The sequence below is a fragment of the Pseudonaja textilis genome, chromosome 2 (assembly GCF_049901715.1).
Source record: "Pseudonaja textilis isolate UNSWEBS1 chromosome 2, rPseTex1.2, whole genome shotgun sequence".
NCBI classification, from domain to species: Eukaryota; Metazoa; Chordata; class Lepidosauria; order Squamata; family Elapidae; genus Pseudonaja; species Pseudonaja textilis.
Genome location: NC_141991.1, coordinates 16,073,346 through 16,091,021, shown reverse-complemented (window position 1 = coordinate 16,091,021; position 17,676 = coordinate 16,073,346). Strand labels below are relative to the sequence as shown.

At 38.9% G+C, this 17,676-nt stretch overlaps 1 protein-coding gene across 3 annotated transcripts; it reads right to left on the bottom strand.

Annotated features, from left to right (window-relative positions):
* Nucleotides 1–308: 308 nt before the first annotated feature.
* Nucleotides 309–10,702, bottom strand: LOC148126758 (vomeronasal type-2 receptor 26-like). Of its 3 annotated transcripts, none has more exons than XM_087923334.1 (6): nucleotides 10,338–10,702; nucleotides 9,195–9,486; nucleotides 7,234–8,046; nucleotides 5,279–5,509; nucleotides 2,464–2,590; nucleotides 309–1,305 (listed from the first exon to the last, which is right to left on the bottom strand). In XM_087923334.1, exons 1-6 carry the CDS (start codon nucleotides 10,490–10,492, stop codon nucleotides 395–397), a joined length of 2,529 nt encoding a protein of 842 aa, XP_087779460.1. In that variant the 5' UTR covers nucleotides 10,493–10,702; the 3' UTR covers nucleotides 309–394. The 3 variants fall into 3 exon arrangements, with proteins under 3 accessions (XP_087779460.1, XP_087779461.1, XP_087779462.1); XM_087923335.1 differs by lacking the exon at nucleotides 10,338–10,702 and adding an exon at nucleotides 10,215–10,272 and having other exon boundaries at nucleotides 9,195–10,101; XM_087923336.1 differs by lacking the exon at nucleotides 10,338–10,702 and adding an exon at nucleotides 10,215–10,271.
* Between the last annotated feature and the right edge of the window lie 6,974 nt (nucleotides 10,703–17,676).

The window sequence follows — 17,676 nt, the reverse complement described above, 5'->3', positions numbered from 1 at the left end:
CCCATAATAACATGACATGAAAAGAAAAGAAACAAAACACATCACAACTTCATCAACATTAGCAAAAGATTATTATCTCTTCCAGAGATTCGATAAAGCAAAGGTGTTCTATAATGCTCTCTATTAATTGGTTTCAAAAAATATATGGTTAGTGATATTTTATGATTCTTCCTAAATATGGATTATGGTAAAGTAATGATTCAAAGAGTGTGTGTCTCTCTGTGTGTGTATCCAAAGAAAAAGACCTCTTTCAAATCTCTAATATATCTTATTATATCAATCATAATTGAGACTTCATGTGAAAGAGAGTTTTTAGAACATATTACAAATATTTCACTTCCAAACTATCCTATTTTAGCTTAACAATACTTTGCGTAACAAATAACTTTCAAAATCAAGAGGCCTCATTGTTTTTCATTATTAGATGCTCTTTAGTGTTCATGTCAGGTCTCAGAATAAGGATGTAACATTTGGGGACAAAAATACAGCCCAGTAAACCAAGGCTGGAGGCCAAGATGGAGAAGATCTGCACAGCCACCATGTATTTCCCTTTGGTGCTCAGGTAGGTGGGAACAAAGGAGATCCAAACACTGCAGAAAACCAGCATGCTGAAGGTGATCCACTTGGCTTCATTGAAAGTGCCTGGGAGTTTTCTGGCAAGAAAAGCCACTATGAAGCAGATGGTAGCCAGAAAGCCCATGTAGCCAAGGGCAGTGTAGAACATGATACCTGAGCCTTCATTACACTGCAGAATGATCTGTCCTGGTTGGGAATGCAGGTCAGAGTGTGGAAATGGGGGAGAGATTCCCAACCATGTAAGGCAGATGCCCACCTGAATCCCAGAGCAGGACAAGACAATGGAGTTGGCCAGACTTTTCCCCAACCATTTCCTCATCCTGCTGCCTGGCTTTGTGGCCAAAAATGCCACCACCACCATGATTGTCTTGGCCAGCAAGGAAGACACGGCAACTGAGAAAACAACACTGAAGGTGATTTGTTGAAGAAGGCAGGTCATTTTCTGTGGCTGACCAATGAATAGAAGGGAGGTCAAAAAGGAAAGCAGGAGAGAGATCAGAAGAATGTAGGTGAGATCCCGGTTGTTGGCTTTGACTATGGGAGTTTCTCGGTATTTAATGAAGATTCCTAGAACTAAGGCGGTGTTTAGAGAGAAAACTAAGGCTGTGATTGCCAGGATGAGACCTAATATTTCTTTGTAGGACAGGAAAGTCTTAACTTTGAGGATACACTGATCTCGCTTCTGGTTGGAATACTGTTCATCTAGACACTTTTCACAATGGGCTGCATCTGGAAAACATGAATTGCTGTTTATCTAGTGATTCACTGACATTTTATACCTCATGACCAATTGACCAGAGGCAGAGTGTATATGCACCAGTGAAGGCGTTCTTTGCTTCTTTTTGGCCTTTTTTTAAAGAGAAAAATATTTCTATCATTAGAATCATGAAATTTAAAGGAAAAATGATTTACACTGGACATTGACAATTGAATAACACAAAAAGATATAGTTACCAAGCATGAAAAAAGTAGAAAATGATTATAGAAAAACATTGCCACCATCCCTTTTCTGTATTTGCCAAGTACAGAACTGTCTTTCAGGAAACCATATTCAACATTTCTAAATTCTCTGTCTCATGTGTGGTATGGTAGCCATTCTAGCTACTTCTATCATGGATACTTTAGGTGTCTGTAAATATTGGCATTGCCGCAAATTCTCTAATTCCACTTTCCACTGACAAAATGTGTCATTCCAATTCTGTACCAGATTTATAGAGTTTTACCTCAAAAGAAGATTTGGGGTTTCAATTGAATGTTTGTTTCGGGTATTTTTTCTGAATATTCTGATGCATTTCATTCTCTGATTTTTTTTTGAGTTTGTTTGCATAACTACTATACATGATAAAATATTCCTTCTTTGTTATAGGATTTCCAACATTTATTGTTGTATTATTTGTCTATTCTATCAATTGTTGATATAATTGTATACTGTCTGTAACCCGTTTCCCCTTACATTAAAACTTGGAATGAATTTCTGGGACTTTTTACCCAAAGTTGTTCTCGTTTTTGTATTGCAATTGTTTATTTGATTTTTGTATCCATTTTATCATCCAGTTGTTTATTTGTTCCATCTCCATGTCCCATTTCAAAAATTATTTATGCATGGCTCTTTATAGTTAAACTTGGCTTTGTATACCAGTTTCAAATTCTGTCACCTTTCAATATTGTCCCATCTTTTTCAATATTACTTTTTACTGTTTCAGCGGTTTCTGAAAACATGCACCATAGTAAAATCCTACTTTTATTGAACACTAAACATTGCTGTGTCTTTTTTTCTGTTTCCTGAGTATGGATGCAGCATACTGGCATAGGAGATTAAATCTTGGTTACTCTAAGTGTCTCTAGAATAAAAGGCTGCTGCTCCATTTTTGTCCTTGAGCCACCTACCTTCCTGTGTGGAGATTGTTCCTTCCATGCATGGAGAGCAGTCATAGCAGCACACTGGTTTTCCTTCCCTTGTGAGCTTGGTGTATCCTGGGAGGCAACTTTTGGTACACCTAGAAAAAGGGGCTTTCTAAACAGAAAGAAAATTATGGAAATCTATGGATTAGGGAATTCATTTTAAAAGTGGAAGTCAGTGCAAAGATGGGTTTATGAACTCAGAAGTTACTTTTAAAATCTTGTCTCAAATATAATGAAAATATTTTTGTTTGGGTGATTTCAAGCAGGTTATGATCTCAAAGTCCTGGATGGATTTCTAACTGGCTGACAAATCATACTCAGCAAGTGGTACAAGTAATAGTACATCTACATGGAAGAAAGTAAGCAGTGGGGTACCACAAAGTTCCATCTTACTCCCAGTACTCTCAATATCTGTATAAATGACTTAGATCAGGGAATAGAAGGAGAACTCATCAGATTTACAGATGACACTAAACTGGCAGTAATAGCCAACATCCCAGAAGACAAGTTCAGCATCGAAAAGAATCTTGGCAGACTTGAACAATGAGACCTATCCAATAAAATGAAATTTGATGTGGAGAAAAGCAAAGTATATTTAGATAGGAAAACCCAAAGGTAAAAGTACAGATTAGGAGAAACTGGGCTCAAAAACAGCAACTGTGAGAGGACCTTGGAGTGTTAGTGGATGATCACTTAAATGTGAGCCAGCAATGAATGGCAGCAGCCAAAAGAGCTAACACAATCCTGGGTTGTATAAACAGAGGCATAGAATCAAAATAATGTGAACTATTAGCACCACTTTATAAAACTTTAGTAAGACCACACCTACAATACTGTATTCAGTTTGGGTCACCCCATTGCACAAAAGATATTGAAACTTTGGACAAAATGTAGAGAAGAGAATTAAAGGCCTGGGGACTAAGACATGTAAAGAATAGTTGCAGGATTTGGGTATGCCTAATCTACAGAAAAGAAGGACTAAGGCTGTCATGGTAACAATGTTCCAGTATTTGAGGGGCTGCCACAAAGAAGAGATGGTCAACTTATTCTCCAAAGCACCAGAGGGGCAGGACAAGAAACAATGGATGGAAACTAATCAAGCAGAGAAGCAACCTAGAATTAAGGAGAAACTTCCTAACAGTGAGGACAATTAACCAGAGGAACAGCCTGCCTTCAGAAATGGGTGCTTCATTCCTAGAGGTTTTAAAGAAGAAACTGGACAGTCACCTGTCTGAAATGGTATAGGGTCATGATGGCAAACCTATGCCACGCGTACCACAGGTGGTACAGAGAGCCATTTGTGCAGGCATGAGAGCCCCAGTCAAACTTTCCTGCACTGCGCATGCACACACCTCCCAGCTGATTTTTGGCCTCTTTGAGGCCTTTTTTGCCTTCCCAGAGGCTTGAGGGAAGCCTCTGCAGCCTTTGGTGGCCAAAAAAAGGACTAGTTTCAGCACTACCGGTATTTCCGGAAAGGCTGCAGAGGCTTCCCTCGAGCCCCCGGGAGGGAGAAAATGGCCTCGTCCAGGCTCCAGAGGCCCTCCGAAGGCTGAAAACAAGCACTTCTGGTATTTCAAGAAGGCTCATTTTTCGGCCTCCTGAGGCTGCAGAGGCTTCCCTCGAGCCACCATGAAGACAAAAAAGGCATCAAACAAGCTGAAAATCAGCTGTGAGGCATGCACTGCACAGTGCAGGTAAGGGGGGGTTGCGTGCACATGAGCAGGGGGGCAAGGTGCATTGCATTGTGGGTGCTGGTGCATGCGTGCTTTCGGCACACCACAACAAAAAGGTTCACCATCACTGGTGTAGGGTCTCCCCTTTGAGCAGGGGGTTGGACTGAATGATCTCTAAGGTCCCTTTCAGCTCTATTCTGAACTTGTAGTTTGAACAAGCACTGAATCAGATCCAGTAGAATAAATATCTGCAGTTCAGGGTTGAACTGTACAGTCCTTGGTGTGCTTTGATATGGTTGCTTCCTTGCAGTCATTTCACTACTGGACTAGACAATATCATTTTTGCTACCATCAGTCACATTATCCTATCATCATTGCACTGATAATGTTTTCAAGCTGGGGAATAAAATATCTGTAAGCAACCATGCTGATAGAGCATCAAGGATTGTACTGAGGTAATCCTCAGGGTCTAAGGGTTTTGTGTGGTTCCTGAGCTTCCTTACAGGAAACAAGCATCGTTGGATTAGCCAAAATGCTTCCCATCCTAACCTAGAACAATGCTGGCATTTCCACAGTTAGCAATCTAGGAGACATCTAGGCGAAATAGTAGCACCTCCTTCAATCAGTTTTTTTTTCATTAGCACAGAGCCTCCATCAGGGTGAGGAGACTGATGTCAGAGCTCTGACAATCCACTCCCATTCAAATCATGAGTCTCTAGCCACATCTCTCAGAGTTTTTTTTAAAAAGACAAGATTTATTAGAAGTGAACATGTTGGTGTTACCTGAGAGTAGCCGACTCTGAGACACATCATTCATCTCACCCTTGACCCTGGTCTTCCCCCACCCCTTTGGGTGTATCATAATTCATATTCTCCAATGAGACACATCCATAGCCAAGAGTCATCAATCATGCTCTTCAGTGATAATCTTGCCTGCCAGAAGCTTCGGCCGCCTAACAATTATCTATGAAAACATTTAAGGTATGCATTACTCCCCCCACTCCCTTTCTGTTGACAACTCTAAAAGACCATATAAATATTTTTGAGTTGACAACTGATACGAAAGCAGGCAGATACCGAGGAATGGATGAATAATAATATCCACAATAATATCCACATCTGGTTACCTGGTTAAAGGAAGTTGGCCATACGATGACACTCTCATCGATAGAGAACTTGATATCTGAAGAGACTCCTTTTCTTTCAATATTCCCTATTTTCACCCCAGCAGAAGACTTGTTGGGAAATACTGCCCAGTCCATAATATCGAAGTCGGCAATAGGATTTCCAGCCTCATCCAAATAAACATTATCCACAGAAAGATTGTAAATCTGGAAGTTTCTTAGAAAAGGATGGAGCTGAAAAGACATGGAGAATCACACTTTCCACATAAACATTCTCTTTTGAGCCCTAAGTCAGAAGTGGGATATGAAAATTTTTAATCATCACCTTTTAATGACCCCATAATCCCTTGTGGGGTGGAGTCTGGGCAACTGAATGGAGCTGAGTGTTTACTGGCCAGATGCCCTTCCTGTCACTGATGTGGAGTTCTATTCAGCAGAAATGTCGTGCCCAAAGAGAGAAATATCTGCCTTTACCTAGGATCAAACTCACAGCCTCCTGATTGTGAGGCGTGAGATCCAACTCTAGCCCATCACGCCACTTGTTTTATGAAATTTTTAATCTCAGGTCAGAAACATGTTTTAACTCCAACGATCTCACCATCTTTCTAGGGTTGTTTCCCCACCTCTTGTGTTGAACTCCCATCCTTTTTAGAAGGGAATCAAAACTCGGTTTTGCTAATTGGCCTGTATCCTTGAAGTGAGGCACTCCTCACTGGAGGTTGTTGTTGGGCTAAGAAGATCTCAACCCAGTGCTGTCCATCTCCTTGTTTCTTGTCTTTTTAAATAGTTTTTAAATTTATAATTGATTTTCTATTTATTTTTTTACTGTTTGTAAGCCACCTAGATTGGCTTTATTGCTAAGATGGGTGGCATATAAATGTAATCAATCAATAAATAATATTTTATGGCCCTTTGGTGTTCTGCAACATTTTATCTTCTGTAGTACTTTTTGTAACCAACAGTTGGTGGTGGGTAGTGAAAAACTTGGGAGAAATGACAGGGCTCCAGATTCTAAGGTTTACTTGTCAAAGGAGAAAGAAAGATAAAAAAGGATCTTGGGAGACTGAAAATGCAGAAGAAAATTGCCAAGTTATGTGACCAGGAAGCGGTAGTGAGAAGCAAGTCAACTGATCTACTTGCTTTTTAAAGAGAAAAAAAGACTTGACCATTCCTTGCATGGCAGGACGGGAACACCATCAGACCAACGTTGAAGTTTAAGACCTTAAAACCTTTATGATGGTTACTGTCACATCTGGTACTTATTTTACAAATACAGGTAGTCCTCAACTTACAGCCACAATTGAGCCCAAAATTGATGTTGTTAAGTGAGAATTTGTTCAATGAGTTTTGTCCCATTTTATGAGCTTTCTTGCCACCGTTGTTAAATGAATCATTACAATTGATAAGTTAGTAAGCTGTTTATTAAGTGAACCTGGCTACTCCACTGACTTTGCTTTTGAGAAGGTTGCAAAAAGTGATCACCTGACCCCAGGAAGCTGCAACAGTCCTATGTATGAACCAGTGGCCAAGCATCTGAAGTTTGATCCCAATATCACAGAGCTGCTACAATGGTTGTAACTGTGAAAACTGGTCATAAGTCCCTTTTTTCAGTGCCATTACTGCATCAGACCAATACTGGAGTTTTAGAGAGGATTTGATGGCTACTGAGGCATCTGGTACTTATTTATTTCACAAATATATGAAACTTTCCTCTCTCTCTTGAGACAAGGTCTATTCTTACAAGCATCCTGAACCAACATACCCACTTTAGTCTAGAAGATTCAATGACAGAATCTGTCTCTTTCTCTTTAAGCCTCCACATCTGGTCAGAAAAAGTATTAGAAACTGACCGTTGTTACTGGGATTCCCCCCATCCACATTTATCCCTGCTTACCTCTGTCATAACATTTAAGAATGGGAAGAAAAACACCAGTGGCATTTTGTAATAGAAGTCTTACCTGCCATGGCTGTATTATCTGGGGTGCCTGATGGTCCCCAACACGCATCCTCCTCTGACTCCTTTGGGAGGAAAAGGCAGCATGGAGGATCCAGGCCACAACCTGGATTGCTGTGGAAATACTGGAGCCATCCTCAGACAGGATTCTTTCAACCAGATCCTGGGGAGGGGTTTCCCAGCTCTCTTTTTCCAGGCATGTATTCCAAACTTTCTTAGACAACAAGGGCATTGAATAGGAGCACTGAAATGCTGCCTCCCCAAACTTCCTTGTTGCAGAGTAATGTGAATAAAAATCATAATATTGTGTCCTTTTCTTTGCCTGAGTTGAGAAGGATAATAAAAGATGGTTATGCTGGAGATTAACCAGCTGGTAAAATAATCTCACACTGATATCTGACAAAGCTGTCGCAATCCACACTTTTTCCCCAAACAGAATTTTACTTTTGTCAATGGTTTGTATTAACACTGCTAGTATTAGTGTGGTCTGCGAATTCAATTGACAAACAATACTTTTTGCTTTAGAGTCACTAAAATATTGAAGGATGTGCTTTTTTGCCATTTCATCCTGAAACTCGGGTAATCTTTCTGAGAAGGCAACACAGATGCCTTTCCTTATGGCTGCTGGCACAAAAGTTCTTCTGAACTTTTCTCCACTTTCATTGTCCGGAGCAGTGAGCCCGATCCACCTCCATTGGAAATGCAGAAGCAGCTTGACAATTGCCAAGTGGGGAGGTTCTTGCTTTGGAGTCACCCGGTAGAAAAAAGGGAAATGGTGTTTCTGCTCTGGAAAGTAGCTGATGACCCCATAGTTGATCTAAGATGAAATAGAAAAGATGATTGGTTGCTTTGTTTTTAAGGACAAAAATAATTGCTTACACATCAGAGCTGTTCCTCCATGGAAGACAACTTCCTTCTCTCTGTTCTTGCATTTTGAATCTCAGTGACTGATAATACTTGCCTGCATTTCCAGTCATAGCCTATTAGCAACTTTCTGCCAAAATTATGGAGAAGAAATATAACAATTTTTTTACATCTTTAGCATTCCAAAAACAAAGGACAAAACACTTGTCAGGATTTCAGCAGTTGCTCTAATTAAATCATGAGCCTCAAGCCAAGCTTCAAAAAGTATAAAGAATTTATTAGGAGCAAACATATCGACATGACCTGTTTGAAGCTGATTCTGAGATACGCAATTCACTGCCACTCTTGACCCTGGTCGTCACCCACCCACCCCATCATAATTCATATTCTCCAATGAAACACGTTCATAGCCAAGAGTCATCAATCACATTCTCCAATTAGAGATTTGCATGGCAGAAATTCCGGTCCCTTAGTTACAATCTTTGCAAGATAAGCATGGAATGCACTTTCAGTTCCAAACTACTGCAATGCTCTTTCACATTTCCTTCCCCACCTCCCATTTCTGATCGTGGCAACCCTAAAACAGGCATAGAAATGTTTTATGAATTGACATTATTATTATAAAACCAGCTCAGCTATACATGTCTCAGTAATGCCCTGGGGATGATGGAATGATATGTGAACTCAGCAGAGAAAAGAAAGTTGGATGGGATGCCGGGTTTTGGGGGGTGGGGGGGTTGGTCTTTACGTACAAATAGGGTAACAAAAAATACTAAACATTAGTCCTTGACATTTTCTTTCAATTTGTTTCAAATAAAATTGAAAATATGCCTTTCTCTCCCAAATCATGTGATTGGAAGACAGTGAGACGAGGCAGAAGAAGGATTGGAAAAGTGGTTGAAAATTTCATGTGCAGGATGGTTAAGAGCATTTCACTTGAACTATGAATGAAGGTTTGTTCAGCTTCAAAAAAGATATCAGAATTATTTGAATGCCTGATACCATTTCAGGACTTCTTTAAGCTCCATTGCCTCTCTAATTTTATTTATTATCCGACTCTTTGGGGCTATTTGAAGAGTTAAATTAGTTTTTCATTCATACCTGTGGGGTTTTGTAGATGCTCAGCATGGTGGAAATTTGAGTAAAGAGACCAGAATCAGTCCCCTCAAGCAGAGGCAAAAGATTATTTTGTCTTCCACAACTGTAGTTTGGGACATTCTCCTGCCCTGTAGAAAGCAAGTCCAGCATGGCTTCATATGTCATCCTTGCATTGAAAAAGTTCTCATAGATGCTGTAGCCCAGGGTGAGGTTTGGTAACAGCTTTCGATTTTCATTGATCTCATGAATGGCAAAGAAGAAATGCAGGATGTGCCAGAAACTCATGCTTTTTATACTGCAAGATAAGAGACTTCAGTTAGTTTTCATCTTGATGTGGGGATTTCATCTTCAATTCATAAAATAACATCCCATTTCCTGAAGTGATTCCTTTATGACATTTATAACTAATCAGTTGGATTGTTGTCTTTGTGAGTCAAGTCTGGAAACTGAACAATCCAACAATCTGAAATTAGTTATGGAATGCATCACCCTCTCATGTATCTCCAATGCTGTAGCCCAGGGTGATGTTTGGTAACAGCTTGGGATGCTGGTTGATCTCATGAACAAGGCCATCCTAGCAACAATATGGGCCCCGGGCAAAGCACTATACTGGGGCCCCTATGACAGCTAAGCCATACAGTTGCTGTATTTATATGATAAAAGGTGCATTGAAGGGTTAACATACAGAGATTGGTATGGGTCCCCTATTATTAAAGCATATTAAGTTTGAATGTTCCTATCAGTGATGTGAAATAGTAAGCATTTTATCTTGCAATAGTTCTGCTGTTCCATGTTATTAATTTTAATTGTTTAGTTACTTCCCTTACAACAAAAAGTAAGTTGGGAGTTAGCATTCCTCCTGCAGAAAGCAAAATGCCAGTCTCAGCTCCTTTTCACATCCATAAGCCTTCTGAAAGACAACAGGAGAGGAACATGACCACTTGCCAAGAAAGGAAAGATTTGTGTTTATGTGTGTGTGTGAATGCATGTGAGAGAGAAAGAGAAAAAGGCAGAGTCACAAACCTTTTTCCTAATGCAAATGAACAGGGAGATCAGGTACCAGAAAGTGGAAACCATCCCTAATAAAAGGAAGACAGTGGAAAGGATAAAATTAATCACTAGTGTTAAGTTCATATCAGGAATTACCTTAAAAATCTGTGGTTTGGAGGCTTAAAGAAAACATATGGTTTATATACAGCGCTAGACGTGGATATGATTCCACTAATCAGGAAATCTCCTGGTTTGTAGTAATTAAATTTGTGTTTGTCTTCTTTTTGCACATTTAATGAACATTTGGTCATCAGTGTCCCACATGGAAAATGGGACACCAGAAGAAGAAGAAAGCAGTATTTCAGATACCATAATGAAGATCTTCTGTAGTTCTCCGAGACAGGCACCACTGTCTTTATTTTGAGGGAAATCTGAGGGGAAGCACAGTTCTCTTTCCAAAGGACACAGATACACTGACTTGATCAAGCAAGATGAAGTGTGGTCTGGTATATTAAAAGGACAGTATTAAAATTCTGATGTGTTCAGTGTGCCTACAGGAGTCTCACTATGTGTTCTTCATAATCCTTGAGGTCCTTGTGTACCAGATCTTCAGATTTTTAGAAGAATTATGAAATATTTGTGAAAGATGTTGATGAGAGCTACTAAATATTACTATCTTGGTTTCAAAATAACAGTGGGTGAGAGAAGTCCACTAGGCTTTAGTGGAAGATGAAGTAATCATTGTGATTTTGATAATTATACAGGGGATTTGGGAATCACAGTTGATTTTCTGTATGACTTCATTTTGTAGTCTGCAGAAAGAGAGAAAAAGTTGCATGATTTACGAATGTAGGTCCGATGTAATTATCAACACAACAATTCAGGATATTTTTTAATCCTGTTATTCAAGAAACTTACTGTGCAATGAATATATTTGGATTTCATGATGAATCATAGCTCAAAGAAAGCACTGATTGTGCTAGTGAATTAACTCTGGTGGATCCTAAACCTCTGGTGGAGTATTTATCTTGCCTCTGCTGGCTCTCCAAGCAACTTTCAATATTCAATCACAATATACCTCTAAGCCAATTGAGAGAGTGGGACTGTATTTTCCCCACCCCCAAACTCTGTTGAGTTCCTCTACTGAGTCAACCTTCTTGTGATTTCCAAGTGGAGACCATCAGGGAAAGTGTTCGTCACTTTCTTCCTGTGTAAAATCCCATATAACTTATTCAAGGAAATTGAGTACATAAAATAATAACTTGGGAGGAGACCTTGGAGATCTCCTCCACTCCCCTGCTCCAACAGGAGACCCAACACCATTTCAGATAAATGGCTGTCCAATCTCTTTTTGAAAACCTCCAGTGATGGAGCACCCACAGCTTCTTAAGGCAAGCTGTTCCATTGGTTGATTGCTCTCATCATTATGAAATTTCTCCTTACTTTTAGGTTTCTTCTCTCCTTGGTTAGTTTCCAACCATTGTTTCTCATCTTGCCTTTTGGTGCTTTGGAAAATAGTTTGACCCCCCGTCTGTGTAGGAGCCCCTCAAATATTGGACACTGGTATCATGTCTCCCCTAATCTTCTTTTAATTAGACTAGACAATTCCTGTAACTTTTTTTGGCCACAAGATGGCGGCGCGCATGGTCACAGTGGCTCAATGGTCCCGATGACTGTTCTTCTTTTTGTGTTTTTACTTCCTTTTGTTCCTGCATTTTACTCCATCCTGCAACGGACTAACGTACTGTCAAGAAGACCTGATAAGTATAGGACAGCAACTCAAAACTGAAGTCACCTATGCTTATACAGAATCCCACAATATCCCATTGGAGCTAGCAAGATCTGCAGGAACTCCGTGGATTGTTGTCAGATTAAGCAAGAGTAGAAAATGGCGCAGGGAGAGAAAACAGAAGCAGGGATCAGAGCGGGCCTGCTAACTCAATTGAGGAAGAGACCGCAGAAACCCCCATTACCACCTATGTTCCTCACAAATGCCAGATCCCTCATGAACAAAGTGGATGAACTACAGCTGCAGATCTCCCACAATCACACAATTCGTGAATGCTGTCTGCTAATCATCACAGAATCCTGGCTGCACCCGCAAATCCCTGATGCTACAGTAGAACTAGTGGATCGGACCTTGCACCATCAAGATCGCAATATAGCCTCCGGTAAGAGCAGGGGAGGGGCCTAATTATGTATGTAAAGATTGTTCGCACAAACAGCAAAATAACAAACAGCCATTGCTCACCAGATTTAGAGGCCATGACTGTTCAGTGTAGACTGTTTTATATACCACGGGAGCTAACAGTAGTTACCATCACTGCTGTATATTTACCTCCAGATGCTAATGTTAGCATGGCGCTCAGTCACCTTCAAGACATAATTACTGGAAAGCATGAATAGAAGAGATGATTCCACCAGACTGTCAATTATTTTGAAGCCTGCACTCACAAACAAAAAATTTCCATACCACAAGCCAGGCAAACACCTGAGCACAAACAGATCCCCCCTGATACCTCCAGTTCAAACACATCCCAACCAGGCACCCAGATAAAACCTAGCTTCCTAATAAATGATAGCCATCCATTTACTCGGAGCCAAGCTGCACTAAAAGCCTCCAATACAGGAAACACAATGTTGCCAGCCTATCAAGACAAAAAAAGCCACAAAACAGACAGAAGATATTAGAAACACCAATCAAGCAGAACACAGCAAACTCCAAGGCCAATAAACACAGACCAAGACTCCCAACCAATCAGGATGAAGAAAAAACTATTCTGGCACAGCGGTAGGCTAGCCCCAAATTTAAAACTGAAATGGCTCTGAAAGTCTGACTCACAGACGAACACAATACAGAAGCCTGATGATGGCAGATGAGATTCTGCCGAAACGTTGCTACAACTTTAAAAGCACAACTATAACAACATGGGAAAATACCTGAACTAAGCTGAATAATATATATACATACATACATACATATATATATATATACATACATATATATATATATATATATACATACATACATACATATATATATATAATACATACATACATATATATATATATACACACACACACACACACACACACACACACACACACACATCCATATCCATACACACACACACACATATAGTCACTACTACAATTATAACATATTTTCTTTTGCCCTTTTGTTGTTTAATCGATCTTTGTTCTATCCATTTGTACCAGGAGTTCCAGCTGTTGTAATACATTGATGTATCTTTTCTGTTTGATGCTAAAGTTAATCTGTCCATCTTTGCACAATTTGCTATTTTTTGAATAATCATTTCCTCTGATGGAATATGAGGTTGCTTCCAAATTTGTGGAAAGGCCAGTCTGGCCGCTGTCAAAATATGTATTGTTGTGTACTTCACTTTTTTTGAAAGTTGTTTATTAAAGATCCCTAATAAAAAGAATTCTGGTTTAAATTCAATCTGTTCTATTGTTATTTCCTCCATCCATTTTCTAATTTTCTGCCAATATTTTTGAGTCTCTATGCAAGACCACTACATATGAAAGAAAGTTCCCTCCTTTTTTTTAACATTTCCAGCAATTCGGACTCATGTTGGGGTGCATTTTCACTAATCTTGAGAGGGGAAGGTGCCATCTGTAAAACATCTTGTAGGCATTTTCCTTGTAGGCTGCCAATTTTGTGATTTTGTTGTTTCTACTCCAGACCTTCTCCCATAAAAAAGCATGCCACCCCCTCTGTAAGTCGTGGCCTTCTAAAATTAATATTCTCTTGTTTGTTAAATTCACACATTCCTTCAGGAGGCCGCATTATAGTACAACTGCCAGTTTGGAAGAGCCATTCCCCCACTCCCGGCTCTTCATATCTTGCATTGCCTTTCAATTTATTCTCTTTTCTTTTGCCAAATGAATTTTGTGATTATGTTGTTAAGTTCTTCAAAATATTTTTTGTGTACTTTAATTGGTATCGTCTGAAATATATAAAGAAGTTTTGGGAAAATAGACATTTTAATCGTAGCAATCCTACCTAATAATGAAAGTTGCAGTTTACCCCATGTTTCTAGATCCTTCTTTACATTTTGCAATAGTTTGTCATAATGATTTTACTTTAGTGTTTTGCAATATGCTGTCAGCCATATTCCCAAGTATTTAACTTTCTTCATCACTTGAAATCCCATGACCTTTTCCAATTCTAACTTCTGTGTTCCTGTTAGATTTTTAGTCATTAATTTCATTTTCTTTCTATTAATTTTTAATCCTGCAAGTACTACAAATTGTTCTAATTCATTCATCAGTTTTTGTCCTCATTCAGTTGGCTCTTCAATTAAAAAATCATGTCATCTGCAAATGCATGCAGCTTATATTCTTCTTTCTTAACCTTTAATCCTTTTATGTCTGAATTTTGTCTAATATATGTTAGTAATGTTTCCAATGATAATATGAAGAGCAGGGGGAGCAGGCAACACTGTCTGACTCCTTTCTCTATTTTAATTGGGCGGATATATTTCACATTTACCGTAATGTTTGCCTGTTGTGTATCATAAATAGTAGTTATAATATTTTCGAAATTGGTGCCTAAGTTCATATTACAAATTCTTTGGATTAAAAATTGCCAATTCAAGTTATCAAAGGCCTTCTGTGCATCTACAAACATAAGGGCTATTTGTTTTTCAGGGTGTGCTTCATAAAATTCCAAATAATATAGTTTTAAATTGGTGGAAGAAACATCAATAACCTTCCTTATGCTATTAATTGATAGCAATATTAATCACATGGGAGAAACAATTTTTTAAGAACAAATAATGTCCTATTTTATCTTAGCAATAATTGGGATAAAAAAAATTACTGCCAAAATCAAGAACTGTCATTGTTTTTTATCATTAGATGCTCCTTCATATTCATGTCAGGTCTCAGAATGATGATGTAACATTTGGGGATAAAGTTGCAGCCAAGTAAGCTCAGGCTGGAGGTCAGCATGGAGAAGATCTGCACAGCCACCATGTATTTCCCTTTGGTGCTCAGGTAGGTGGGGACAAAAGAAACCCAAACACTGCAGAACAGCAGCATGCTGAAGGTGATCCTTCATTAAAGGTTGCCAGCAGTTTTCGAGCTAGGAATGCCACCAAAAAGCAGCCAGCAGCCAGGAAGCCCAAGTAGCCAAGGGCAGAATAGAAATGGTGACTGAACCTTCATTGCATTGCAGGAGGATCTGTTCTTTTTGGAAATATAAGTCAGAATCTGGGAATGGGGGAAAGATTCCCAGCCATATGAAACAGATGGCCACCTGAACACCAGAGCAGGAGAAGATGATGAAATTAGCCAAAGATTTCCCCAGCCATTTCCTCATTCTGCTGCCTGGCTTTGTGGCCAGAAATGCCACCACAACCATGACAGTCTTGGCCAGCAAGGAAAACACTGCAACTGAGAAAAAAACACTGAAGGCAGTTTGTCGAAGAAGGCAGATCATTTTCTTGGGTTGGCCAATGAATAGAAGGGAAGTAAAGAAAGAAAGCAGGAGAAAGATCAGCAGAATGTAGGTGAGATCTAGAACTAAGGCAGTGGTAAGAGATTAAAAAAAGGGTAGAGATAGCCAGTATGAGACCTAAGTTTTCTCTGTAGGACAGGAAAGTTATAACTTTGGAGACACAACAATCCCCCTTCTTGTTGGAGTAGTGGTCATTTGGATACTTTTCACAATGGGCTACATCTGGAAAACACAAAGTATTGTTTTTTAACAAGTGATTCAGTGATATTCAGCGCATCATGACCAACTGATCAGAAGCAGGATGTAGGTACAGAAAGATTTTTTAATTCTCTTTTGTTTCTTTTTTTCAAATGATATTTTTAGAGTAATGAAAATTGGTGTGCATTTGATAATGACAATTAAATAACTCAAAAAGAAATAATAACTAAGTATGAATAAGGCAGAAAATTATGGTTATGGAAAACATTCCTCTCTTCCCTTTTGTTTATTTCATCAAGCTGTGAGTAAAATACAAACACACACACACAACACACAACCCCTTCCCTCCACAAACTTATTCTATTTGTTTTTGCAAGTGTGCTTTACTTTATAAAGATTCTTGCTAGCATCTTTATTTCAATTAGTTTTCATTAATCTCACAACTTTCTGGCTAAATATCATGTTCCAAAGGTCTAAATACATCCTGCTGTGCAAGCCATTCCATATACAGAGAGCCATTCTTTTGTAAATTTGGTTAAATTTCATCACAGATACTGTGATGGAGGAACAGTGCTGTAGATGTTGCCAATTGTGCGATTGCTGCATATTCTGTAAATTGACTTCCCAATCTGACATCACTGACAAAATACCTATTTTCCAATACTCCTGACAAATTAGTTCTTGCACCTGTCAGAACAAACCTCATAGTACATAATGGGGTTTTGCTTTTTGAAAGTATACCTATAAAAGAGGATGTGTGGTTTCAATTCACTTTTGTAGAGGGCTTTTCTGAATAATTTGATGTATTTCATCCCAATGCCTTTAGGTTTTGTTGTTGTTTTTGCATAACCACTACAGATGATAAAGTGTTGCATCTTGTCATGACTTTTGCAATATTATTATATGATTTATATATTTGATATTGTTGATGTAGTTATGGAACACCTATAAAACAATTTTGCAGCAATTTCTCCTTAAATAATAACTGGAAGTGAATTTTTCTGTATTTTTCTTTTTGAAAGCTCTTCTCATTTTAATAATGTGATTGTTTCTTTGAAGTTTTCCATCCATTTTAATGTACAAATCTTTATTTTTTTGTCCATCTCCATGTTGCATTTCAAAAAAAATTATATATGGTTCTTAGTCATAAACCTTGTTTTGTATACGTGTTTCAAATGCAGACATCATTCTCAAGATCTCTCTATCTTTTTTCAAATTGCTTGTTATTGTTTCAGCAACTTGTGAAAACATCCACTATGGTGAATTCTACCTTCACTGAAGTGTTTTTAGACTGCTTCCTGAGTCTGGATGTAAGTATATCAGCATATGAGATAAAATCTTGCTAATACCAGAGCCATGGTGATGCAATGATTAGAATGCAGAATTCAAGGCTAACTCTGCCCATAGCCTGCAGTTCGATCCTGACTAGCTCAAGTTTGAATCAGCCTTCCATCCTTCAGAGGTTGGTAAAATGTGGGCCCCAATTGTTGGGGGCAATATGCTGTAAACTGTTTAGAGGGTGCAGTAAAGCACTATGAAGCACTGTATAAATTTAAGTGTTATGCTGTTGCTAATATAAATCCTTTTGAAGTTTTGGAAGTTTGGCTTGAGACTCATGATTTAATTGGGGTAACTGCCGGAATCCTGACATTGCCCTTAAAATAAAAGACTGGTGCTCCTTCTTTGTTCTTGAACTTCCTACCTTTCTGCACAGAGATAGTTTCTTCCATGCATGGAGAACAGTCATAGCAACAAACTGGTTCTCCTTCTCTCAAGAGCTTTGTATATCCTGGGAGGCAACTTTCAGTACAT

Bases quoted from the DNA above. Each gene is read 5' to 3' on its own strand.
- LOC148126758 (XM_087923334.1), bottom strand. From the start codon at position 10,492: ATGACCAAATGTTCATTAAATGTGCAAAAAGAAGACAAACACAAATTT. The intron at 8,047-9,194 runs GTATGAATGAAA...ATTTCATCTTAG, and splicing joins GCATCTACAAAACCCCACAG to ATCAACTATGGGGTCATCAG. The intron at 2,591-5,278 runs GTAACCAGATGT...CTTTCTGTTTAG, and splicing joins GGCCAACTTCCTTTAACCAG to AAAGCCCCTTTTTCTAGGTG.